The following is a 25,617-nucleotide window of genomic DNA, read 5'->3' on the forward strand; positions in this document are numbered from 1 at the left end:
CCTCCAATCCTAAGCTTAACCATGAGTGGTGTAAATGCATAACTGACCCAAGATCAGCACCTAAGGGCAACTTCACTTTGGGTGTGACAGATGGAGGAACACTGAGTGGTTCGGAGTAGAGTGAAGTTGCCCCTAGGGTCAGTTTTAAATTTAGCCAACTAAGGGTTAAAGTTTTTATCCTAGAACTGTACCTAGAGATAACTTCACCCAGAGAGAGAGCGAGAAAGTTAGAAAGAGAATGATAAAGAGAGAGGGAAGAAAGAGAGACGCAGAAGACAGGGACAGAGAAAGAGAGAAAGATCCAGAGAGAGGAAGCCTTGGGGAGAGAACACAGTTTCCTCTTTAAGACCAGATTGCAACAAGTGGATCCGATTTGAACAAGCTCTCCAGGACCTAGGAGAGAGGTAGAGAGAGGGAGTGAGAGATACAGACAAGGAGCGAGAGAGAGAGGGAGTGAGGAAGTGAGAGAGAGAGAGGTAGAGAGAGGGAGTGAGAGATACAGACAAGGAGCGAGGGAGAGAGGGAGTGATGAAGTGAGAGAGAGGTAGAGAGAGGGAGTGCGAGATACAGACAAGGAGCGAGAGAGAGAGGGAGAGAGGGAGTGAGGAAGTGAGAGAGGGAGAGAGGGAGTGAGAGATACAGACAGGGAGAGAGAGAGAGAAGGAGAAACATAGAAAGAAAAGACATTTAGTCGCTGCTCGTCTTGACCCAGACCCAGATGGAGATCCAGTCCTAACAGAGCTCTCTGTACAGGAAGAGGAACTGAACTCCTTGAAAATAGGATTGCAAACCCTGGACTACAATAGACCTGGGATTGTACAACCTCAACTACAGAACCCATAGAACTACATAGAACCATAAGACCACTGCAACCTTACGACCAAAACCCTATACCTGCATAACCAACAATCGCAATCATAGAACCTTAGTTGCAGGATCTGTAGTTGCAAAACCTAAGGAAAAGAACCTTCGGAAAAAAAACCTTCGGAAAAGAACCTTAGGACCTTAACCACAGAACCGTAACCACGGAACCGTAACCTTACGACCACAACCAGAACACGGTCAGGATGGGCCATCGCAGAAGAAGGTGCAAGAGACGACTACTCAGGGTGGCCAGATACCTGTACCGCTGGTTCACTGGGACCCTGGTAGAAGGTACTGTAGGGAGATGGGGGGGGGGGAACACCAGGACCCTGGTAGAAGGTACTGTAGGGAGATGGGGGGGAAGAACACCAGGACCCTGGTAGAAGGTAGAAGGTACTGTAGGGAGATGGGGGGGGGAAGAACACCAGGACCCTGGTAGAAGGTAGAAGGTACTGTAGGGAGATGGGGGGGGGAGAACACCAGGACCCTGGTAGAAGGTAGAAGGTTCTGTAGGGAGATGGGGGGGGGAAGAACACCAGGACCCTGGTAGAAGGTACTGTAGGGAGATGGGGGGGGAGAACACCAGGACCCTGGTAGAAGGTAGAAGGTACTGTAGGGAGATGGGGGGGGGAGAACACCAGGACCCTGGTAGAAGGTAGAAGGTACTGTAGGGAGATGGGGGGGGAGAACACCAGGACCCTGGTAGAAGGTAGAAGGTACTGTAGGGAGATGGGGGGGGGGGAACACCAGGACCCTGGTAGAAGGTAGAAGGTACTGTAGGGAGATGGGGGGGGAGAACACCAGGACCCTGGTAGAAGGTAGAAGGTTCTGTAGGGAGATGGGGGGGGGAGAACACCAGGACCCTGGTAGAAGGTAGAGCTGTAGGGAGATGGGGGGGGGGAGAACACCAGGACCCTGGTAGAAGGTAGAAGGTACTGTAGGGAGATGGGGGGGGGAGAACACCAGGACCCTGGTAGAAGGTAGAAGGTACTGTAGGGAGATTGGGGGGGAGAACACCAGGACCCTGGTAGAAGGTACTGTAGGGAGATGGGGGGGGAGAACACCAGGACCCTGGTAGAAGGTACTGTAGGGAGATGGGGGGGGGAGAACACCAGGACCCTGGTAGAAGGTAGAAGGTACTGTAGGGAGATGGGGGGGGGGGAGAACACCAGGACCCTGGTAGAAGGTTCTGTAGGGAGATGGGGGGGGGGGAGAACACCAGGACCCTGGTAGAAGGTAGAAGGTACTGTAGGGAGATGGGGGGGGGAGAACACCAGGACCCTGGTAGAAGGTTCTGTAGGGAGATGGGGGGGGGGAGAACACCAGGACCCTGGTAGAAGGTAGAAGGTACTGTAGGGAGATGGGGGGGGAGAACACCAGGACCCTGGTAGAAGGTACTGTAGGGAGATGGGGGGGGAGAACACCAGGACCCTGGTAGAAGGTAGAAGGTACTGTAGGGAGATGGGGGGGGGAGAACACCAGGACCCTGGTAGAAGGTAGAAGGTACTGTAGGGAGATGGGGGGGGAGAACACCAGGACCCTGGTAGAAGGTAGAAGGTACTGTAGGGAGATGGGGGGGGGAGAACACCAGGACCCTGGTAGAAGGTAGAAGGTACTGTAGGGAGATGGGGGGGGGAAGAACACCAGGACCCTGGTAGAAGGTAACTGTAGGGAGATGGGGGGGGAGAACACCAGGACCCTGGTAGAAGGTAGAAGGTACTGTAGGGAGATGGGGGGGGAGAACACCAGGACCCTGGTAGAAGGTAGAAGGTTCTGTAGGGAGATGGGGGGGGGAGAACACCAGGACCCTGGTAGAAGGTAGAAGGTACTGTAGGGAGATGGGGGGGGGAGAACACCAGGACCCTGGTAGAAGGTTCTGTAGGGAGATGGGGGGGGAGAACACCAGGACCCTGGTAGAAGGTAGAAGGTACTGTAGGGAGATGGGGGGGGGAGAACACCAGGACCCTGGTAGAAGGTTCTGTAGGGAGATGGGGGGGGGGAGAACACCAGGACCCTGGTAGAAGGTAAGTCTGTAGGGAGATGGGGGGGGGAAGAACACCAGGACCCTGGTAGAAGGTAGAAGGTTCTGTAGGGAGATGGGGGGGGGAGAACACCAGGACCCTGGTAGAAGGTAGAAGGTACTGTAGGGAGATGGGGGGGGGGAGAACACCAGGACCCTGGTAGAAGGTTCTGTAGGGAGATGGGGGGGGGGAGAACACCAGGACCCTGGTAGAAGGTTCTGTAGGGAGATGGGGGGGGAGAACACCAGGACCCTGGTAGAAGGTTCTGTAGGGAGATGGGGGGGGGAGAACACCAGGACCCTGGTAGAAGGTTCTGTAGGGAGATGGGGGGGGAGAGAACACCAGGACCCTGGTAGAAGGTTCTGTAGGGAGATGGGGGGGGGGAGAACACCAGGACCCTGGTAGAAGGTAGAAGGTTCTGTAGGGAGATGGGGGGGGGGAGAACACCAGGACCCTGGTAGAAGGTAGAAGGTTCTGTAGGGAGATGGGGGGGGAGAACACCAGGACCCTGGTAGAAGGTTATGTAGGGAGATGGGGGGGAGAACACCAGGACCCTGGTAGAAGGTAGAAGGTACTGTAGGGAGATGGGGGGGGGAGAACACCAGGACCCTGGTAGAAGGTAGAAGGTACTGTAGGGAGATGGGGGGGGGGAGAACACCAGGACCCTGGTAGAAGGTAGAAGGTTCTGTAGGGAGATGGGGGGGGGAGAAACACCAGGACCCTGGTAGAAGGTAGAAGGTACTGTAGGGAGATGGGGGGGGAGAGAACACCAGGACCCTGGTAGAAGGTAGAAGGTACTGTAGGGAGATGGGGGGGGGGGAACACCAGGACCCTGGTAGAAGGTAGGTTCTGTAGGGAGATGGGGGGGGAGAACACCAGGACCCTGGTAGAAGGTAGAAGGTACTGTAGGGAGATGGGGGGGGAGAACACCAGGACCCTGGTAGAAGGTTCTGTAGGGAGATGGGGGGGAGAACACCAGGACCCTGGTAGAAGGTTCTGTAGGGAGATGGGGGGGGAACAACACCTGGATAGGGGTAGTGGTTGAGGGGTAAGTACCAGAGCTACTATGTCTATGGGGAACAACATCTGGATAGGGGTAGTGGTTGAGGGGTAAGTACCAGAGCTACTATGTCTATGGGGAACAACATCTGGATAGGGGTAGTGGTTGAGGGGTAAGTACCAGAGCTACTATGTCTATGGGGAACAACACCTGGATAGGGGTAGTGGTTGAGGGGTAAGTACCAGAGCTACTATGTCTATGGGGAACAACACCTGGATAGGGGTAGTGGTTGAGGGGTAAGTACCAGAGCTACTATGTCTATGGGGAACAACACCTGGATAGGGGTAGTGGTTGAGGGGTAAGTACCAGAGCTACTATGTCTATGGGGAACAACACCTGGATAGGGGTAGTGGTTGAGGGGTAAGTACCAGAGCTACTATGTCTATGGGGAACAACACCTGGATAGGGGTAGTGGTTGAGGGGTAAGTACCAGAGCTTATATACAGATTCATCTTCATGTGTTGCTTGGTGGGGGGACTCCTGACCTCAGGGGGGAGTGGGGAAGGGGAAGGTGCAGTAGGAATGGAGGCAGAGCACCTGGATAGGCAGCAGGGGTGAGAGGTTGAGGGGGATGGGATGGGTGGGACTGAGGGGGGAAGTTTTGTGAGGTTCTCTCAATCTTTCTACCTTTCCCTCTTTCAGCTGTTGTAATGCTCTCTCTGTGACTTGCTGCCAGAGGCCTGTGTAGCTGTCCACATGCTGTTGTAATGCTCTCTCTGTGACTTGCTGCCAGAGGCCTGTGTAGCTGTCCACATGCTGTTGTAATGCTCTCTCTGTGACTTGCTGCCAGAGGCCTGTGTAGCTGTCCACATGCTGTTGTAATGCTCTCTCTGTGACTTGCTGCCAGAGGCCTGTGTAGCTGTCCACATGCTGTTGTAATGCTCTCTCTGTGACTTGCTGCCAGAGGCCTGTGTAGCTGTCCACATGCTGTTGTAATGCTCTCTCTGTGACTTGCTGCCAGAGGCCTGTGTAGCTGTCCACATGCTGTTGTAATGCTCTCTCTGTGACTTGCTGCCAGAGGCCTGTGTAGCTGTCCACATGCTGTTGTAATGCTCTCTCTGTGACTTGCTGCCAGAGGCCTGTGTAGCTGTCCACATGCTGTTGTAATGTTCTCTCTGTGACTTGCTGCCAGAGGCCTGTGTAGCTGTCCACATGCTGTTGTAATGCTCTCTCTGTGACTTGCTGCCAGAGGCCTGTGTAGCTGTCCACATGCTGTTGTAATGCTCTCTCTGTGACTTGCTGCCAGAGGCCTGTGTAGCTGTCCACATGCTGTTGTAATGTTCTCTCTGTGACTTGCTGCCAGAGGCCTGTGTAGCTGTCCACATGCTGTTGTAATGCTCTCTCTGTGACTTGCTGCCAGAGGCCTGTGTAGCTGTCCACATGCTGTTGTAATGCTCTCTCTGTGACTTGCTGCCAGAGGCCTGTGTAGCTGTCCACATGCTGTTGTAATGCTCTCTCTGTGACTTGCTGCCAGAGACCTGTGTAGCTGTCCACATGCTGTTGTAATGCTCTCTCTGTGACTTGCTGCCAGAGGCCTGTGTAGCTGTCCACATGCTGTTGTAATGCTCTCTCTGTGACTTGCTGCCAGAGGCCTGTGTAGCTCTCTAAGGTGTTGAAATATACACGCTGTTGTCTGGTCCTGGAATGGGTACTGTGCTCCTTGGTTTGAATCGAGCTGGTAGTAGGTCCAAGCTACAGAAATAGGTCCACTACTGCTCGCTATGGTGACTGTAGACCGTTTGAATAGGTGAGTAGCTGTGTGGTTGGGTAGAAAGTGTTCTTGTAGAAAGGTCTTGCCGCAGGCCTCGATGAGAAATCCTTCTAGAAGATCAGAGAGTTCAATCAAGTACTGGGTTAACTGAATGACAACAGAGACAGAATACAATATGGAATGTTATTAAATAGTTTGGGGTAGGTCTCTTCTCAGAGGAATGCTCCTCAGAGCCAGATGCTGATGACTCAGGTTGTCCTATGCTGGGCAGCTGGTATCGGAAACCCCCCCCTCTTGGAGAACGGGGTTCTGATGACTAGCCTTCAGGTTGTTATGCTGCTGGTGGGGAGGAGGTGGAAGGTCATAACCCCCCCTCTTGGAGAACGGGGTTCTGATGACTAGCCTTCAGGTTGTTATGCTGCTGGTGGGGAGGAGGTGGAAGGTCATAACCCCCCCTCTTGGAGAACGGGGTTCTGATGACTAGCCTTCAGGTTGTTATGCTGCTGGTGGGGAGGAGGTGGAAGGTCATAACCCCCCCTCTTGGAGAACGGGGTTCTGATGACTAGCCTTCAGGTTGTTATGCTGCTGGTGGGGAGGAGGTGGAAGGTCATTGGAAGACTGCAGAACATCAAGTGAGAGACAAGGGATGAGTTGACATATAAAGGCTCCCTGAGATTTATGCCCATTGGTTGACAGAAAGGGAAGTGATTATTGCCCGAGTGAGCCCATAGGTTAATCAGAAAGCGGGGTGGGATTGCCTTAGTGTGCCATGCTCATTGGCTGAAGTTAATAGGTGAATGACCTTCCACACACTTGTTCATGGTGAAGAGGAGATTTGACGTTATGCTGGTGAGGTAGCATTATAGTCACTACCATATCAATAGACTATATACACTAAAGTATGTGGACACCCCTTCAAATTAGTGGATTCAGCTATTTCAGCCACACCCGTTGCTGACAGGTGTCTAAACTCGAGCACACAGCCATGCAATCTCCATAGACAAATACTGGCAGTAGAATGACCTTACTGAAGAGCTCATAAAAATCCTCTGTCCTCGGTTGAAACACTCACTACCGAGTTCCAAACTGCTTTCCCAGACGAGTGGAGGCTGTTATAGCAGCAAAGGGGGGACCAACTCCATATTAATGCCCATGTTTTTGGAATGAGATGTTCGACAGGCAGGTGTCCACATACTTTTGGTCATGTAGTGTACCTGCTATGAGGATGAGTGAGATAGGAAGCGATTTGAATTGTAGAGTTTACTAAATGAATGAAATGATGATCCATTCAGACTGGCCTGACTTTCCAAACTACATCTGATTGATTGATTATTGATAAATGGTATTGATTAATCCCTTATGAGTGAAGCATCATAGCGCTGCACTGGGTTTATGAGCAGCTTGTCATGAATTATGTATAATATCTCACTATATCTGCGTCACAAATGGCACCCTATTCCCTATATGGTACACTACCTGGTCAAGAGTAGGACACTATATAGGGAATAAGGTACCATTAAGGACAAGGCCTGGTTCTCATGCCAAGACACCACTCAGAGATTCTGTCAAAACCTGGTTCTCACACCACTCAGAGATTCTGTCAGAGCCTGGTTCTCACACCACTCAGAGATTCTGTCAGAGCCTGGTTCTCACACCACTCAGAGATTCTGTCAGAGCCTGGTTCTCACACCACTCAGAGATTCTGTCAGAGCCTGGTTCTCACACCACTCAGAGATTCTGTCAGATGACTAAATTCAGTGTGTTCAAAATGAGAATTTCATTAAGCTTCAATAATCCGTTTGAAAGCCATTAAGGTACACAAGTGAATGGAATAAATCAACAACATCAAGCCATTCTCTCGATTGTGAAGATAGAGAATGATGACATCACAAGAAATAAAGAAAGAAGAAAGAAGAAGAAATCTACAAGATACAGTGGAAGGATTCTGATTATTTACATAATCCAATCAGAATGTATCTTTCAGTAAGACTCCTTCAACAACTACAGAAACAATAGCAACATAGCATGCTGCCTGCTCTTTTCATAGTCTACCTTGTTGTGTCTGATGGAACTGTGATAACACACACACACACACACACACACACACACACACACACACACACACACACACACACACACACACACACACACACAGAGCTACTGAACCGTGAGAAGGAAGCAGACCGGAACTTACGCTCCTGTGTTTACACCTCTGTCAGGTTACCATGGAGACTGCTGTTCTTCTCGGAACCCTCCGCTCTGTAGATGGAACCTGACAACCACGGCTGGTTACTAGTGGCCTGCCCTTTCTGATGATGATAGATGGATAGAGAGAGAGAGAGAGGAAAACAGGGGAACGGAGTAAAGGGAGAAAGGGCATGCATGGCTGACACACACATACAGTTAAAACACGGGTAGGTAAAATGCCATGTGACAAACTGATATACTGTATGTTCCACTAAAAGACCACTGGACCCTGATGCTGTTTACCGGCCATAGAGGGTCAGCGCAAGTTTATCAACTATCATAAGAGACTATAACCTAAAGCCAGATCAACAAACTAACTATAGCATCAGGATGGAATAATGACTACTTCAACTTGTGTGTGTGTGCATGCATATGTGTGATTTGAGTCCATTCTATGGGGTCGTGCCACCCTGCTCTAATCTGTGCTGTGATTGGTTACTTCCAGGTAACCCAGCATCCAACCACAGCAAGCGAACTATAAAACAGAGGTTCCTCAAGCTGCTGCCCTGCTGTCGCTCCAGAACCGCCCCCTCACTCAGTCAAAGCAAGTGCTCGTTTGCATATCCCCACTCCTTCCTCCGTTCCTCCGCCCCTTCAAGCCCTTGCTAAACAAGTGTAATAGGCAGTGGTGGAAGAAGCTAACCGCTAACTGCTAACTGCTAACCGCTACACAGACGAGTTGCCGTGTTGGATAGCTTTAGGCAGCTAGCTAACATAAATAGCATTCCTCTCTATTTGAGTTAGGATGTTGCTAAATTAGCTAAATTAGCTAGCTAAGTAAGTGAAAGGTAAACTAAGAAGAAGAAAACATATAACAAAATATAGCTATCTCTCTCTCTCTCTCTCTCTCTGATGCTTCTCCTTGATAAAAAAGTTAAAAAGTAAACTACTCAAACTGCAGTGCTAGCTACCTGCAGTGGTTGAAAAAGTAACCAGTTGTCATATTTAAGTAAAAGTGAAGATCCTTTAATAGAAAATGACTCAAGTAAAAGTGGAAGTCACCCAGTAAAATACTACTTGAGTAAAAGTCTAAAAGTATTTGGTTTCATATAAACTTAAGAATCAAAAGTAAAAGTAATTGCTAAAATGCACCTAAGTATAAAAAATAAAAGTAAAAGTATTAATAATTTTAAATTCCTTATATTAAGCAAACCAGACACCACCATTTTCTAGATTTTTGTATTTTATTTACAGATAGCCAGGGGCACACTCCTACACTCTGACATCATTTACAAACAAAGCATTTGTGTTTAGTGAGTGCGCCAGATCAGAGGCAGTAAAGATGACCAGGGATGTTCTCTTGATAAGTGCGTGAATTTGACAACTGACAATCCTGCTAAGCATTGAAAATGTAACCAGTACTTTTGGGTGTAAGGGAAAATGTAAGGAGTACTTTTGGGTGTCAGGGAAAATGTAACCAGTACTTTTGGGTGTCAGGGAAAATGTAACCAGTACTTTGGGTGTCAGGGAAAATGTAACCAGTACTTTGGGAGACAGGGAAAATGTAACCAGTACTTTGGGAGACAGGGAAAATGTAACCAGTACTTTGGGAGACAGGGAAAATGTAACCAGTACTTTGGGTGTCAGGGAAAATGTAACCAGTACTTTGGGTGTCAGGGAAAATGTAACCAGTACTTTGGGTGTCAGGGAAAATGTAACCAGTACTTTGGGAGTCAGGGAAAATGTAACCAGTACTTTGGGTGTCAGGGGAAATGTAACCAGTACTTTGGGTGTCAGGGAAAATGTATGGAGTAAAAAGTACATTGTTTTCTGTAAGAATGTAGTGAAGTAAAAGTTGTCAAAAATATGAATAGTAGAGTACAGATACCCCCAAAAGTGACTTAAGTAGTACTTTAAAGTACAGTATGTTAACTGAAGTACTTTACACCACTGGTAACAAGGAACTGAGTATCACCGTCTTCTATCTTTATCTCTTTCACTTCTTCTTCTCTCTTTCTCACACACAATAGGGGGTAGTTACTAAGCATAACAACCATGCCTCTCTTCCCCTCCCTCTCTCTCTCCCCCCCTCCTACAGACAGTGTAGTGGAGGATGGGGAGTTATCTACAGTGTGTTATAGACCAGAGGGGTTGGACCAGCTACTACAACAGACTAAGTTCACCAGGAGAGAACTACAGATCCTCTACAGGGGCTTCAAGAATGCACGTCTCTCCCTGAGGACTCTCTGTCTCTCTGTCTGTCTGTCTGTCTGTCTGTCTGTCTGTCTGTCTGTCTGTCTGTCTGTCTGTCTGTCTGTCTGTCTGTCTGTCTGTCTGTCTGTCTGTCTGTCTGTCTGTCTGTCTGTCTGTCTGTCTGTCTGTCTGTCTGTCTGTCTGTCTGTCACTCTCTTTAAAACCCTATCTCGCTCTCTCTTTCTCTTTCTCTCTCTTTTTCGCTCTCACTCCAATTTAATTCCAATTCAGATTGCTTTATTGACATGAAATACAATTTGTAGATATTGTCAAAGCAGTATAGTGGTACAGCATTTCAGTAAATATAGTACAGTGCAATGAGGATAATGAATACAGTTTATTTCAGTAGTAATAATAATAGTACATATAATCATGTATTCAGGTACAACACTACTGCTGTTGCATTGTGGAATCATGTATTCAGGTACAACACTACTGCTGTTGTATTGTGGAATCTACAGTCGATACATTTAAATAATAAAAATAAGTTTATGAAATTATTATAAAAAATAAAAAGAATAGCTAGTAAATAAACAACAACATGTACATGGATGATGGTTCCACTATGTATTCCTGTCAGTTATATACAATGTAAATACTTCAGGGAACTAGTGGTCATGGGATGTCCCTCAGGCTACATGCATGATGGTTCCACTATGTATTACTGTCAGTTAAATACAATGTAAATACTTCAGGGAACTAGTGGTCATGGGATGTCCCTCAGGCTACATGCATGATGGTTCCACTATGTATTACTGTCAGTTATATACAATGTAAATACTTCAGGGAACTAGTGGTCATGGGATGTCCCTCAGGCTACATGGATGAAGGTTCCACTATGTATTACTGTCAGTTAAATACAATGTAAATACTTCAGGGAATTAGTGGTCATGGGATGTCCCTCAGGCTACATGGATGATGTTTCCACTATGTATTACTGTCAGTTATATACAATGTAAATACTTCAGGGAACTAGTGGTCATGGGATGTCCCTCAGGCTACATGCATGATGGTTCCACTATGTATTACTGTCAGTTATATACAATGTAAATACTTCAGGGAACTAGTGGTCATGGGATGTCCCTCAGGCTACATGGATGATGGTTCCACTATGTATTACTGTCAGTTATATACAATGTAAATACTTCAGGGAACTAGTGGTCATGGGATGTCCCTCAGGCTATGGCAGTCATATTCATGTCTGGCTGTAATATTTGCTGTTCCTCCCTCACCCAGAATAATTCAGATTTATGTCATTTGTAAATGCCCAGAAGTTGGGAATTGATTGAGATATTGTCTTGAAAGAATATTATCTTACTTGGGAGTATTTCTCTCTCTCTTTCTCTCTCTCTGTCTCACAAACATATTATACCTGTCTCTGTCTCTCTCTCTGACCCCCCTCTCTCTCTCTGATTTTGTGTGTGTGTGTTATTTCTGTTGATTGTTCAATAGGAATGCCCTAGTGGTGTCTGTCTGTCTCTCCATCTCTGTGTGTTCTAACATTCTGTTGATTGTTCAATAGGAATGCCCTAGTGGTGTCTTTCTGTCTCTCCATCTCTGTGTGTTCTAACATTCTGTTGATTGTCCAATAGGAATGTCCTAGTGGTGTCTGTCTGTCTCTCCATCTCTGTGTGTTCTAACATTCTGTTGATTGTTCAATAGGAATGTCCTAGTGGTGTCTGTCTGTCTCTCTGTCTTAATGTGTTCTAACATTCTGTTGATTGTCCAATAGGAATGTCCTAGTGGTGTCTGTCTGTCTCTCCATCTCTGTGTGTTCTAACATTCTGTTGATTGTCCAATAGGAATGTCCTAGTGGTGTCTGTCTGTCTCTCCATCTCTGTGTGTTCTAACATTCTGTTGATTGTCCAATAGGAATGTCCTAGTGGTGTCTGTCTGTCTCTCTGTCTTAATGTGTTCTAACATTCTGTTGATTGTTCAATAGGAATGTCCTAGTGGTGTCTGTCTGTCTCTCTGTCTTAATGTGTTCTAACATTCTGTTGATTGTTCAATAGGAATGTCCTAGTGGTGTCTGTCTGTCTCTCCATCTCTGTGTGTTCTAACATTCTGTTGATTGTCCAATAGGAATGTCCTAGTGGTGTCTGTCTGTCTCTCTGTCTTAATGTGTTCTAACATTCTGTTGATTGTTCAATAGGAATGTCCTAGTGGTGTCTGTCTGTCTCTCTGTCTTAATGTGTTCTAACATTCTGTTGATTGTCCAATAGGAATGTCCTCGTGGTGTCTGTCTGTCTCTCCATCTCTGTGTGTTCTAACATTCTGTTGATTGTTCAATAGGAATGTCCTAGTGGTGTCTGTCTGTCTCTCTGTCTTAATGTGTTCTAACATTCTGTTGATTGTCCAATAGGAATGTCCTAGTGGTGTGGTGGATGAAGAGACATTCAAGTTAATCTACTCCCAGTTCTTTCCTCAGGGAGGTGAGTGTCTTTAAGTGTGTGTGCTGCACCCGTGCATGAAATTTTCTCTCTCTCTCTCTCTCTCTCTTTTTATTGTCATGACGTAACGATGTACATATTACCAAATCATACTTTAGAGATTTACAATACTAACATAATTATGATCAAAATTGTCAACGGAACAACAATAACCAAGGGTCAAAATAACCACACATTCAACAATAAGCATAGAGGACATGTGCAGGTTGGTTGGTCTGTCAGACACTGTCAAATCAAATCAAATTTATTTATATAGCCCTTCGTACATCAGCTGATATCTCAAAGTGCTGTACAGAAACCCAGCCTAAAACCCCAAACAGCAAGCAATGCATGTGAAAGAAGCACGGTGGCTAGGAAAAACTCCCTAGGAAAAACTCCCTAGAAAGGCCAAAAACCTAGGAAGAAACCTAGAGAGGAACCAGGCTATGAGGGGTGGCCAGTCCTCTTCTGGCTGTGCAGGGTGGATATTATAACAGAACATAGTCAAGATGTTAAAATGTTCATAAATGACCAGCATGGTCAAATAATAATAATCATAGTAGTTGTCGAGGGTGCAACAAGCACGTCCGGTGAACAGGTCAGGGTTCCATAGCCGCAGGCAGAACAGTTGAAACTGGAGCAGCAGCACGGCCAGGTGGACTGGGGACAGCAAGGAGTCATCATACCAGGTAGTCCTGAGGCATGCTCCTAGGGCTCAGGTCCTCCGAGAGAAAGACAGAAAGAGAGAAAGAGAGAATTAGAGAGAGCATATTTAAATTCACACAGGACACCGGATAAGACAAGAGAAATACTCCAGATGTAACAGACTGACCCTAGCCCCCCGACACATAAACTACTGCAGCATAAATACTGTCCCTCATCTTATGTTAGGCAGCAATGTAGTGCGCTGCCAACCCACAGCTCTCTGCATCTTCCCCCAACAGGACGGGTAGTCTACTCTCATCAGAGAGGTCTTTGAAACCTTGAATAAGGGTTTCAAATTTAGGGAAATTAAGCTCTCTAATTGTTTTATATTGTTGACATTTTTTCAGGAAATGCAGCTCTGTCTCGGGTTCTGCTGTGGTTGCACAGCCTTTCCTCTACAGGGAGCCAGGTTTTCCTTTGTCTAGCCTTCTCAATGGCAAGGCTGTTCTCACTGAGCCTGTACTTTGTCAAGGTTTTTCTCTCTCTCTCTCAGCCTTTCAGTCTCTCAGTATCCCCCTCTCTCACTTACTCCCCGGGCGCCGAAGACATGGATGTCGATTAAGGCAGCCCCCTGTACCTCTCTGATTCAGAGTGGTTGGGTTAAATGCAGAAGACACATTTCAGTTGAATGCATTCAGTTGTACAACTGACTAGGTATCCCCCTTTCCCCTCTGTTTCAGACTCCAGCACCTACGCTCATTTTCTGTTTGAAGCGTTTGACACCCACAAGAATGGTTCTGTGAGCTTCGAAGACTTCGTCACAGGCCTGTCAATCATCCTGAGAGGCTCTGTCACAGAGAAACTCAACTGGGCTTTTAACCTCTATGACCTCAACAAAGATGGCTTCATCACCAAAGAGGTATGGTACGATGTGTGTGTGTGTATGTATATACAGTTGAAGTTGGAAGTTTACATACACCTTAGCCAAATACATTTAAACTCCGTTTTTCACAATTCCTGACATTTAATCGTAGTAAAAGTCCCCTGTCTTAGGTCAGTTAGGATCAACACATTATTTTAAGAATGTGAAATGTCAGAATAATAGTAGAGAGAATTATTTATTTCAGCTTTTATTTCTTTCATCACATTCCCAGTGGGTCAGAAGTTTACATACACTCAATTAGTATTTGGTAGCATTGCCTTTAAATTGTTAAACTTGGGTCAAACGTTTCAGGTAGCCTTCCACAAGCTTCCCACAATACATTGAGTGAATTCTGGCCCATTCCTCTTGACAGAGCTGGTGTAACTGAGTCAGGTTTGTAGCCCTCCCTGCTCACATGTGCTTTTTCAGTTCTGCCCACAAATGTTCTATGGGATTGATGTCAGGGCTTTGTGATGGCCACTCCAATACCTTGACTTTGTTGTCCTTAAGCCATTTTGCCACAACTTTGGAAGTATGCTTGGAGTCATTGCCCATTTGGAAGACCCATTTGCAACCAAGCTTTAACTTCCTGACTGATGTCTTGAGATGTTGCTTCAATATATCCACTTAATTGTCCATCCTCATGATGCCATCTATTTTGTGAAGTGCACCAGTCCCTCCTGCAGCAAAGAACCCCCACAACATGATGCTGCTGCCCCCGTGCTTCACGCTTGGGATGGTGTTCTTTGGCTTGCAATCCTCCCCCTTTTTCCTCCAAACATAACGATGGTCATTATGGCCAAACAGTTCTATTTTTGTTTCATCAGACCAGAGGACATTTCTCCAAAAAGTACAATCTTTGTCCCCATGTGCAGTTGCAAACCATAGTCTGGCTTTTTTATGGCGGTTTTGGAGCAGTGGCTTCTTCCTTTCTGAGCGGCCTTTCAGGTTATGTTGATATTGGACTCATTTTACAGTGGATATAGATACTTTTGTACCTGTTTCCTCCAGCATCTTCACAAGGTCCTTTGCTGTTGTTATGGGATTGATTTGCACTTGTCGCACCGAAGTACGTTCATCTCTAGGAGACAGAACACGTCCCCTTCCTGAGCAGTATGATGGCTGCATGGTTCCATGGTGTTTATACTTGCGTACTATAGTTTGTACAGATGAACATGGTACCTTCAGGCATTTGGAAATTGTTCCTGAGGATGAACCAGACTTGTGGAGGTCTACAATTTATTTTCTGAGGTCTTGGCTGATTTCTTTTGATTTTCCCCTGATGTCAAGCAAAGAGGCACTGAGTTTGAAGGTAGGCCTTGACATACATCCACAGGTACACCTCCAATTGACTCAGGCTAATTGACATTATTTATCAGAAGCTTATAACTCCATGACATAATTTTCTGAAATGTTCCAAGCTGTTTAAAGGCACAGTCAACTTAGTGTATGTAAACTTCTGACCCACTGGAATTGTGATACAGTGAATTATAAGTGAAATAATCTGTCTGTAAACAATGGTTGGAAAAATTACTTGTGTCATGCACAAAGTAGATGTCCTAACCAACTTGCCAAAACTATAGTTTGATAACAAGAAATTTGTGGAGTGGTTGAAAAACGAGTTTTAATGACTCCAACCTAATTTTATGTAAACTTCTGACTTCAACTATGTGTATGTGTGTGTGTGCAAATATGTTTTCTTTCTCTTCTAAACTATTCCCGCATCCTCCCCTCTGTGTGTGTGTGTGTGTGTGTGTCGTGTTTGTGTGTGAAAATGAATGTGTGCATGTTTGTGCGTGCATGTGTATTTGTGTGTGTGTTTGTGTGTGCGTCTCTGTGTGTGTGTTTCAGGAGATGACTGATATAATGAGCTCTATCTATGATATGATGGGGACGTGTACGTACCCCTGTATGCAGAACGACGCCCCCAAGGAGCACGTCGACATCTTCTTCCAGGTAACACAACTAACCACAGATCTAGGATCAGATGAACATCTTCTTCCAGGTAACACAACTAACCACAGATCTAGGATCAGATGAACATCTTCTTCCAGGTAACACAACTAACCACAGATCAAGGATCAGATGAACATCTTCTTCCAGGTAACACAACTAACCACAGATCTAGGATCAGATGAACATCTTCTTCCAGGTAACACAACTAACCACAGATCTAGGATCTGATGAACAACTTCTTCCAGGTAACACAACTAACCACATATCTAAACCTTGATTCAATCCTAATCTGCTTGTAGACAACAGTACATTTTAAAGGCCATGTTACTGCGTTAGTGGAGATCACATTCAAGGTAAACTGAGAAGATGTCGGCTCAATTGGAAATTACCTTTAAATGCTTTAGCACGGTATCTTATTTATCCCAGGGTTAGATAATTCTACCTCCAGTGTTTTCTAATTCGATCCAGGCCCCAGGGTTAGTTAATTCTACCTCCAGTGTTTTCTAATTGAATCCAGGCCCCAGGGTTAGATAATTCTACCTCCAGTGTTTTCTAATTGAATCCAGGCCCCAGGGTTAGATAATTCTACCTTCATTGTTTTCTAATTGAATCCAGGCACCAGGGTTAGATAATTCGACCTCCAGTGTTTTCTAATTGAATCCAGAACCTAGGGTTAGTTAATTCTACCTCCAGTGTTTTCTAATTGAATCCAGGCCCCAGGGTTAGATAATTCTACCTCCAGTGTTTTCTAATTGAATCCAGGCCCCAGGGTTAGTTCATTCTACCTCCCGTGTTTTTCACAAAGGGTTTTAAAAGGACCCTCTAGACATAACCTCCTCATTGTTCAATTCTGACTTTGTGAACAACCAAAAGGTCAAATAGAGGTTACTTATATTTGTCCTGTTTCAGCTGTAGGTGTGTAACCTGTACAGTGTGTGGTGTGGAATGGAAATGTGTTTGTTGCATATCCCACTGAGACACCCTTCGGAGTGTGGGGTCACGGCCAGGGATCAGAGTAGCATATTCAACTGTTTCTCTGTTTCACTCTGTCAGAAAATGGACAAGAACAAAGATGGCGTGGTCACCATTGAGGAATTTCTGGAGTCTTGTCAAAAGGTCTGTGTGTGTGTCTGTCTGTGTGTGTGTCTGTCTGTGTGTGTGTCTGTCTGTGTGTGTGTCTGTCTGTGTGTGTGTCTGTCTGTCTGTCTGTCTGTCTGTCTGTCTGTCTGTCTGTCTGTCTGTCTGTCTGTCTGTCTGTCTGTCTGTCTGTCTGTCTGTCTGTCTGTCTGTGTATGTCTGTGTATGTCTGTGTATGTCTGTGTGAGTGCATGCTTGTGTGTGTGCATGTGTTACATTTCAGCATGATTCTATAGGATGTGATTATGAATGATGTGATTTAATAATATTTAAAACGTCACAATGTGAAGTTTATTTCCACAAATGTGTGTTTTTCCATCAGAAATGATTGCTTATGGGTACCTTCATGTGTGTGTAATGATGTGTCACATTTAACTGTGTAAAACCTTGCATTGTTACTTTTTTTCTCTGAGAGTGACATGGATATACAGTTGAAATCGGAGGTTTACATACACCTTAGCCAAATACATTTAAACTCAGTTTTTCACAATTCCTGACATTTAATCCTAGTAAAAATGTCCTGTCTTAGGTCAGTTAGGATCCCCATTTTATTTTAAGAATGTGAAATTTCAGAATAATAGTAGAGAGAATGATTTATTTCAGCTTTTATTTCTTTCATCACATTCCCAGTTGGTCAGAAGTTACAGAAGTTACAGTTATACACTCAATTAGTATTTGGTAGCATTGCCTTTAAATTGTTAAACTTGGGTCTAACGTTTCAGGTAGCCTTCCACAAGCTTCCCACAATACATTGGGTGAATTCTGGCCTATTCCTCCTGACTGAGTTGGTGGTGCTGTGTCAGGTTTGTAGGCCTCCTTGCTCGCACACGCTTTTTCAGTTCTGCCCACAAATATTCTATAGGATTGAGGTCAGGGCTTTGTGATGGCCACTCCAATACCTTGACTTTGTTGTCCTTAAGCCATTGTGCAACAACTTTGGAATTATACTTGGGGTCATTGTCCATTTGAAAGCCCATTTGCGACCAAGCTTTAACTTCCTGACTAATGTCTTGAGATGATGCTTCAATATATCCACATAATTGTCCGTCCTCATCCTCATGATGCCATCTATTTTGTGAAGTGCACCAGTCCCTCCTGCAGCAAAGAACCCCCACAACATGATGCTGCTGCCCCTGTGCTTCACGCTTGGGATGGTGTTCTTTGGCTTGCAATCCTCCCCCTTTTTCCTCCAAACATAACGATGGTCATTATGGCCAAACAGTTCTATTTTTGTTTCATCAGACCAGAGGACATTTCTCCAAAAAGTACAATCTTTGTCCCCATGTGCAGTTGCAAACCGTAGTCTGGCTTTTTTATGGCGGTTTTGGAGCAGTGGCTTCTTCCTTTCTGAGCGGCCTTTCAGGTTATGACAATATAGGACTCGTTTTACTGTGGCTATAGATACTTTTGTACTTGTTTTGTATCTCTAGGAGACAGAACGCATCTCCTTCCTGAGCGGTATGACGGCTGCGTGGTCCTGTGGTGTTTATACTTGCGTACTGTTGTTTGTACAGATGAACGTGGTACATTCAGGTGTTTGGAAATTGCTCCCAATGATGAACCAGACTTCTGGAGGTCTACAATTTTTTTCTGAGGTCTTGGCTGATTTTTATTGATTTTCCCATGATGTCAAGCAAAGAGGCACTGAGTTTGAAGGTAGGCCTTGAAATACATCCCCAGGTACACCTCCAATTGACTCAAATTATGTCAATTAGCCTATCAGAAGCTTCGAAAGCCATGACATCATTTTCTGGAATTTTCCAAGCTGTTTAAAAGGCACAGTCAACTTAGTGTATGTAAACTTCTGACCCACTGGAATTATGATACAGTAAATTACAAGTGAAATAATCTGTCTGTAAGCAGTTGTTGGAAAAATTACTTGTGTCATGCACAAAGCAGATGTCCTAACCGACTTGCCAAAACTATAGTTTGTTAACAAGAAATTTGTGGAGTGGTTGAAAAACGAGTTTAAATGACTCCAACCTAAGTGTATGTAAACTTCTGACTTCAACTGTATGTCTTTTTGTCTCTCTGAAATGAAATAATCTAGTGATGGGTTAAACAAATGCATGTCTGTCACTGAACAACCCCATGACATGATGAGATGTGGAAAATCACACCAATCTTCCCTATAAGTTATTGAAACAAAAAAGCTAATTTACTAACATTGGATATTAAACTTTTTATTTATTTAAGAACCTGTTTCTGCTTTCGTACTGTTTAAACCTTTTCTCTAACTGCTTCTTACCTGTTGTGCTTTTTGTCCCTTCCTGCCTCCTGTCCAGGATGAGAACATCATGCAGTCCATGCATCTGTTTGACAACGTCATTTAGTGATACTTCCTGTGGGTGTGGCCTAAAGGACAGCGTTCCCATATTTAGCCCCATAGCCTCCACCTCTAGCTCCCCTCTATCCCCAAACACAGACTCATTAAGGCTGTCAGGGGGTAAAAGGTACCCCTCCATGGATCTCCACTCTCCCATCCATCCCTAGGCCCTAGACCCCCCCCCCCCAAAAAAGAGACACCCCTACCTGGGAAGATCAGACAACAGTTAGGTGGGCAATAGGTACCCCTCCATGGGTCTCCACTCTCTCATCCACCTCTAGCCCATCTCTGCTCCCCAAAAGAGACACCCCTTCCTGGGAAGGTCAGACAACAGTTAGGGGCTCAAGAGCCACGCTGTGTTGGAGACCATAGCACTCATTCTATATGACATCACATTCTCACTATGCAATAATGTCCTTTATTCTCTATTACTAGTTGGACAAAATGGTGGACTCAAAAGGCTTTAAATCAGGCAATAATCTCACTGCCTGGTCTGAACTTGTTAACTGTGAGATATATTATTATCAGTCAACGAACGTTCTAGAATGTTCCATCTCTCAATGTTTTGGAATGGAATCCCCTGGCTGACGCAATTACCCACAACCCTCCAAACATCCATATTGTGTCCTATTCACCTCATTGTCTATGGAAATATGGGCGGTGTCTGTTTAGGTTTTTTTGTGGGTGACTTCCAGTTAAGCGCTTCCGGCCAATAGTTGGGAGCTAGCTAACTCAGTATCGCTTCTCACAACTTTACAAACATGGATTCACATAAACGGTCATTTTATGTTGGGTAAGGGGTTGCCACGGTAATTGGCCGAAATAGAAGCCGTTCATGGAGCAGGAGTGTTTGACCCCCCAAACTTTTTTGAGGAGCGAGTGCAGTTGTGAGGCGCCTTTTGATTTGCAGCCACCTCCTAAGGACGAGGAGTCTCTTCGGCTTTGGCTCAAAGCATTGAAAAGATGCTGTAAAGAGGTCAATGGAACTCGACCAAAACAATCGAATTGCCATGGAAACGCGTGAGGATAAAATCCCAAATCTCCTCATTGCCCCCCAGCAAAATGAACCTACATTTAGGCTTTTATTTACAGTATAGAGTATGTGTGCTATGTTGTGGTAAAAATCAGAGTTTAATGCTTGTATGGATGTCAACCACAGGAGGTTGGTGGCACCTTAATTGGGGAGGTCGGGCTCGTGGTAATGGCTGAAGCAGAATAGTTGGAATGGTATCAAATGCATCAAACACATGGTTTCCATGTGATTGATGCCATTCCATTTGCTCCGTTCCAGCCTTTATTATGAGCCGTCCTCCTCTCAGCAGCCTCCTGTAATGTCAACCCCAATGTTCAGGTCATTGTCACCAACTAACTACATTACAGTTAAAAACTACTTTGACTACACCACTGATTTCTGTATGCTAGCTATGCTACCAGCTTATATGAAGGGGAGTTAGCATTTATCAGTCACTCCTTCTAAACCTGAAAATGGACAACTTCTAAATTATGCAGCAAAGACAGCCAAATATATTCAAATCAAACTTTAGTAACCACATTGTGGGCCTGTTTACAATACATAAATCACGACGGATTGATGAATATCCACTTTGTTATATCAGATATGTTGAATGTGCACCAATCCGGCGTCCCTCTTATATCCCCCACGGTCTGTGTTCCATTGACCTCTTTACAACATCTATAGTGTCTGCATGATGTGTGTTTTAGAAATGACAATAAGTAATATTTAATGTAACTGGTTGTGTGTGTACTGTAGGTGCTGGACATTACTCCTGAAGGTGTCTGTGTATATTTTGTACTGACATGATGATGTGATGATAATAATGGAAGTGAATAAACCACTATTGCTATGCAAACCAATGTTAATGTATTATTTGTAGTTACTGTATGTACTGTACAGTACAAGAGGTGTGATTTTGAAAGCTACTCTGAAGATACTGTTATAACAAGGTGAAAACAATGACAATGAAGTTTAATCTGAACGGTTTATTAAACACAATCCACTCCTAATAGTTTCCAATATTTTGTATTTTTATAAAAGCGATAAGAGACGTTGCATCAGGACACTGAGGAAAAATATTACCACAACTTTGTCATAAAACCAATAATAAATGTATATGAACATACCAAGTAAACATATATTATGTATCATCTTACAGTACTGTATACTGTAATAGAATAGTACTGTATAATATAATAGAAAAGAAATGGTACTGTGTACTGTAATTGAATAGTACAGTACTGTATAATGTAATAGAATAGTACTGTATACTGTAATAGAATAGTACTGTATAATATAATAGAATATAATAGTACTGTATACTGTAATAGAATAGTACAGTACTGAAGAATGTACCGTAATAGTACACTACTGTAGAATGTATCAGAATATTACTGTATAATGTAACAGAATAGTACAGGACTGTATAATGTAACAGAATAGTACTATAGAATGTAATAGAATAGTACTGTATACTGTAAGAGAATAGTACTGTATACTGTAATAGAATAGTACAGTACTGTGTACTGTAATAGAATAGTACTGTATACTGTAATAGAATAGTACAATATAATTTAATAGAATAGTACTGTATACTGTAATATAATAGTACAGTACAGTATACTGTAATAGAATAGTACTGTACTGTATATTGTAATAGTACTGTATACTGTAAAAGAATAGTACTGTGTACTGTAATAGAATAGTACAGTACTGTATACTGTAATAGAATAGTACAGTACTGTATACTGTAATAGAATAGTACAGTACTGTATACTGTAATAGAATAGTACAGTATACTGTAATAGAATAGTACTGTATACTGTAATAGAAAAGTACTGTATATTGTAATAGAATAGTACTGTATAATGCAATAGAATAGTACTGTATACTGTAATAGAATAGTACAGTACTGTATACTGTAATAGTACTGTATAATGTAATAGAATAGTACTGTATACTGTAATAGAATAGTACTGTATACTGTAATAGAATAGTACTGTATACTGTAATAGAATAGTACAGTACTGTAAAATGTAATAGAATAGTACAGTACTGTATAATTTTATAGTACAGTACTGTATACTGTAATAGAATAGTACAGTACTGTATACTGTAATAGAATAGTACTGTATAATTGAATAGAATAGTACTGTATACTGTAATAGAATAGTACTGTATACTGTAATAGAATAGTACTGTATACTGTAATAGAATAGTACTGTATACTGTAATAGAATAGTACTGTATACTGTAAGAGAATAGTACTGTATACTGTAATAGAATAGTACTGTATACTGTAATAGAATAGTACTGTATACTGTAATAGAATAGTACTGTATACTGTAAGAGAATAGTACTGTATACTGTAATAGAATAGTACAGTACTGTATACTGTAATAGAATAGTACTGTATAATGTAATAGAATAGTACTGTATATTGTAATAGAATAGTACAGTACTGTATACTGTAATAGAATAGTACTGTATACTGTAATAGAATAGTACTGTATAATGCAATAGAATAGTACTGTATACTGTAAGAGAATAGTACTGTATACTGTAATAGAATAGTACAGTACTGTATACTGTAATAGAATAGTACTGTATAATGTAATAGAATAGTACTGTATATTGTAATAGAATAGTACAGTACTGTATAATGTTATAGTACAGTACTGTATAATGTAATAGAATGGTACAGTACTGTATAATGTAATAGAATAGTACAGTACTGTATAGTGTAATAGAATAGTACAGTACTGTATACTGTAAAAGAATAGTACAGCACTGTATACTGTAATAGAATAGTACAGCACTGTATAATGTAATAGAATAGTACAGTACTGTATAATGTAATAGAGTAGTACAGTACGGTATACTGTAGAATAGTATAGTACTATGTCATGTAATAGAATAGAATATAAACAGAATATAAGAAATGTATTGTTCCTGAGAGCAAACATCAAGAAGTAATTAAAACATATAATGTTCTTAGCCTTCATATCAAATCTAACAAGTTTGATTTTATGTAGCATAAAAAATATAAAATATATGCATTCTGCAGCGATACGCCATCCTATCTGGTTTGTGCTTAGTGGGACTATCATTTGTTTTTCAACAGGACAATGACCCAACACAATGACCCCTCCAGGCTGTGTAAGGGCCATTTGACCAAGAAGGAGAGTGATAGAGTGCTGCATCAGATGACCTGGCCTCCACAATCACCCCAACCTCAACCCAATTGAGATGGTTTGGGATGAGTTGGACCACAGAGTGAAGGAAAAGCAGGCAAAGAGTGCTCAGCATTTGTGGGAGCTCCTTCAAGACTGTTGGAAAAGCATTCCAGGTGAAGCTGGTTGAGAGAATGCCAAGACTGTGCAAAGCTGTCATCAAGACAAAAGGTGGCTACTTTGAAGAATCTCAAATATAAAATATATTTTGATTTGTTTAACACTTTTTTGGTTACTACATGGTTCCATATGTGTTATTTCATAGTTTTAATGTCTTCACTATTATTCTACAATGTAGAAAATAGTAAAAATAAAGAAAAACCCTTGAATGAGCAGGTGTGTCAAAACTTTTGACTGGTACTGTATATACAGTGCATTCGGAAAGTATTCAGAGCCTTTGGCTTTTTCCACATTTTGTTACGTTACAGCCTTATTCTAAAATAGATCAAATAGTTTTTTTCCCTCATCAATCTACACACAGAACCCCATAATGACAAAGCAAAAATGGAAATATCACATTTACAGAAGTACTCAGACCCTTTACTCAGTACTTTGTTGAAGCACCTTTGGTAGTGATTACAGCCTTGAGTCTTCTTGGGTATGATGCTACAAGCTTGGCACCTGTATTTGGGGAGTTTCTCCCATTCTTCTCTGCAGATCCTCTCAATCTCTGTCAGGTTGGTTGGGGAGCGTCGCTGCACAGCTATTTTCAGGTATCTCCAAAGATGTTCGATCAGGTTCAAGTCCAGAGCAGCTGGGCCACTCAAGGACATTCAGAGATTTGTCCCGAAGCCACTCCTGCGTTGTCTTGGCTGTGTGCTTAGGCTCGTTGTCCTGTTGGAAGGTGAACCATCGCGCCAGTCAGGTCCTGAGCGCTCTGGAGCGGGTTTTCATCAAGAATCTCTCTGTACTTTGCTCCGTTCATCTTTCCCTCAATCCTAACTAGTCTCCCAGTCCCTGCTGCTGAAAGACATCGCAACAGCATGATGCTGCCACCACCATGCTTCCCCGTAGGGATGGTGCCAGGTTTCCTCCAGACGTGACGCTTGGCATTCATGCCAAAAACTTCAATCATGGTTTCATCAGACCAGAGAATCTTGTTTCTCATGGTCTGAGAGTCCTTTAGGTGCTTTTCGGCAAACTCCAAGCAGGCTGTCATGTGCCTTTTACTGAGGAGTGGCTTCCATCTGGAAACTCTACCATAAAGGCCTGGTTGGTGGAGTGCTGCAGAGATGGTTGTCCTTCTGGAAGTTTCTTCCATCTCCACAGAGGAACTCTGGAGCTCTGTCAGAGTGACCATCAGGTTCTTCAGCACCTCGCTGACCAAAGCCCTTCTTCCCCGATTGCTCAGTTTGGCCGGGCGGCCAGTCTTGGTTGTTCCAATCTTATTCCATTTAAGAATGAGGGAAGCCACTCTGTTCTTGCGGACCTTCAATGCTGCATAATTGTTTGGTACCCATCTCCAGATCTGTGCCTCAACACAATCCTGACTCGGAGCTCTAAACACAATTCCTTCGACCTCATGGCTTGGTTTTATCTCTGACATGCACGGTCAACTGTGGGACCTTATAAACAGGTGTGGGCCTTTCCAAATCATGTCCAATCAGTTGAATTTACCACAGCTAGACTCCAAGTTGTAGAAACATCTCAAGGATGATCAATGGAAACAGGATGCACCTGAGCTCAATTTCAAGTCTCATAGCAAAGGGTCTGAATACTTACAGTGGGGGAAAAAAGTATTTGATCCCCTGCTGATTTTGTTCGTTTGCCCACTGACAAAGAAAGGATCAGTCTATAATTTTAATGGTAGGTTTATTTGAACAGTGAGAGACAGAATAACAACAAAAATATCCAGAAA

At 43.6% G+C, this 25,617-nt stretch overlaps 1 protein-coding gene across 1 annotated transcript; it reads left to right on the top strand.

Annotated features, from left to right (window-relative positions):
• The first annotated feature begins 9,761 nt into the window (after nt 1-9,761).
• LOC123723972 (Kv channel-interacting protein 2) lies at nt 9,762-19,620 on the top strand. The gene is made up of 6 exons (XM_045690913.1): nt 9,762-10,066; nt 12,459-12,528; nt 13,911-14,089; nt 15,944-16,048; nt 17,102-17,164; nt 19,471-19,620. The coding sequence occupies exons 1-6, from the start codon at nt 9,899-9,901 to the stop codon at nt 19,516-19,518; spliced, it is 633 nt and encodes a 210-aa protein (XP_045546869.1). The 5' UTR covers nt 9,762-9,898; the 3' UTR covers nt 19,519-19,620.
• Nucleotides 19,621-25,617: the final 5,997 nt, after the last annotated feature.

This window comes from Salmo salar, chromosome ssa12 (genome assembly GCF_905237065.1).
Source record: "Salmo salar chromosome ssa12, Ssal_v3.1, whole genome shotgun sequence".
Lineage (NCBI taxonomy): Eukaryota > Metazoa > Chordata > Actinopteri > Salmoniformes > Salmonidae > Salmo > Salmo salar.

Excerpts from the sequence above, each read along its gene's own strand:
- LOC123723972 (XM_045690913.1), top strand. The coding sequence starts at position 9,899 with ATGCCTCTCTTCCCCTCCCTCTCTCTCTCCCCCCCTCCTACAGACAGT. Across the intron at positions 12,529-13,910 it reads CCAGTTCTTTCCTCAGGGAG|ACTCCAGCACCTACGCTCAT; the intron begins GTGAGTGTCTTT and ends CCTCTGTTTCAG. Across the intron at positions 17,165-19,470 it reads TTCTGGAGTCTTGTCAAAAG|GATGAGAACATCATGCAGTC; the intron begins GTCTGTGTGTGT and ends CCTCCTGTCCAG.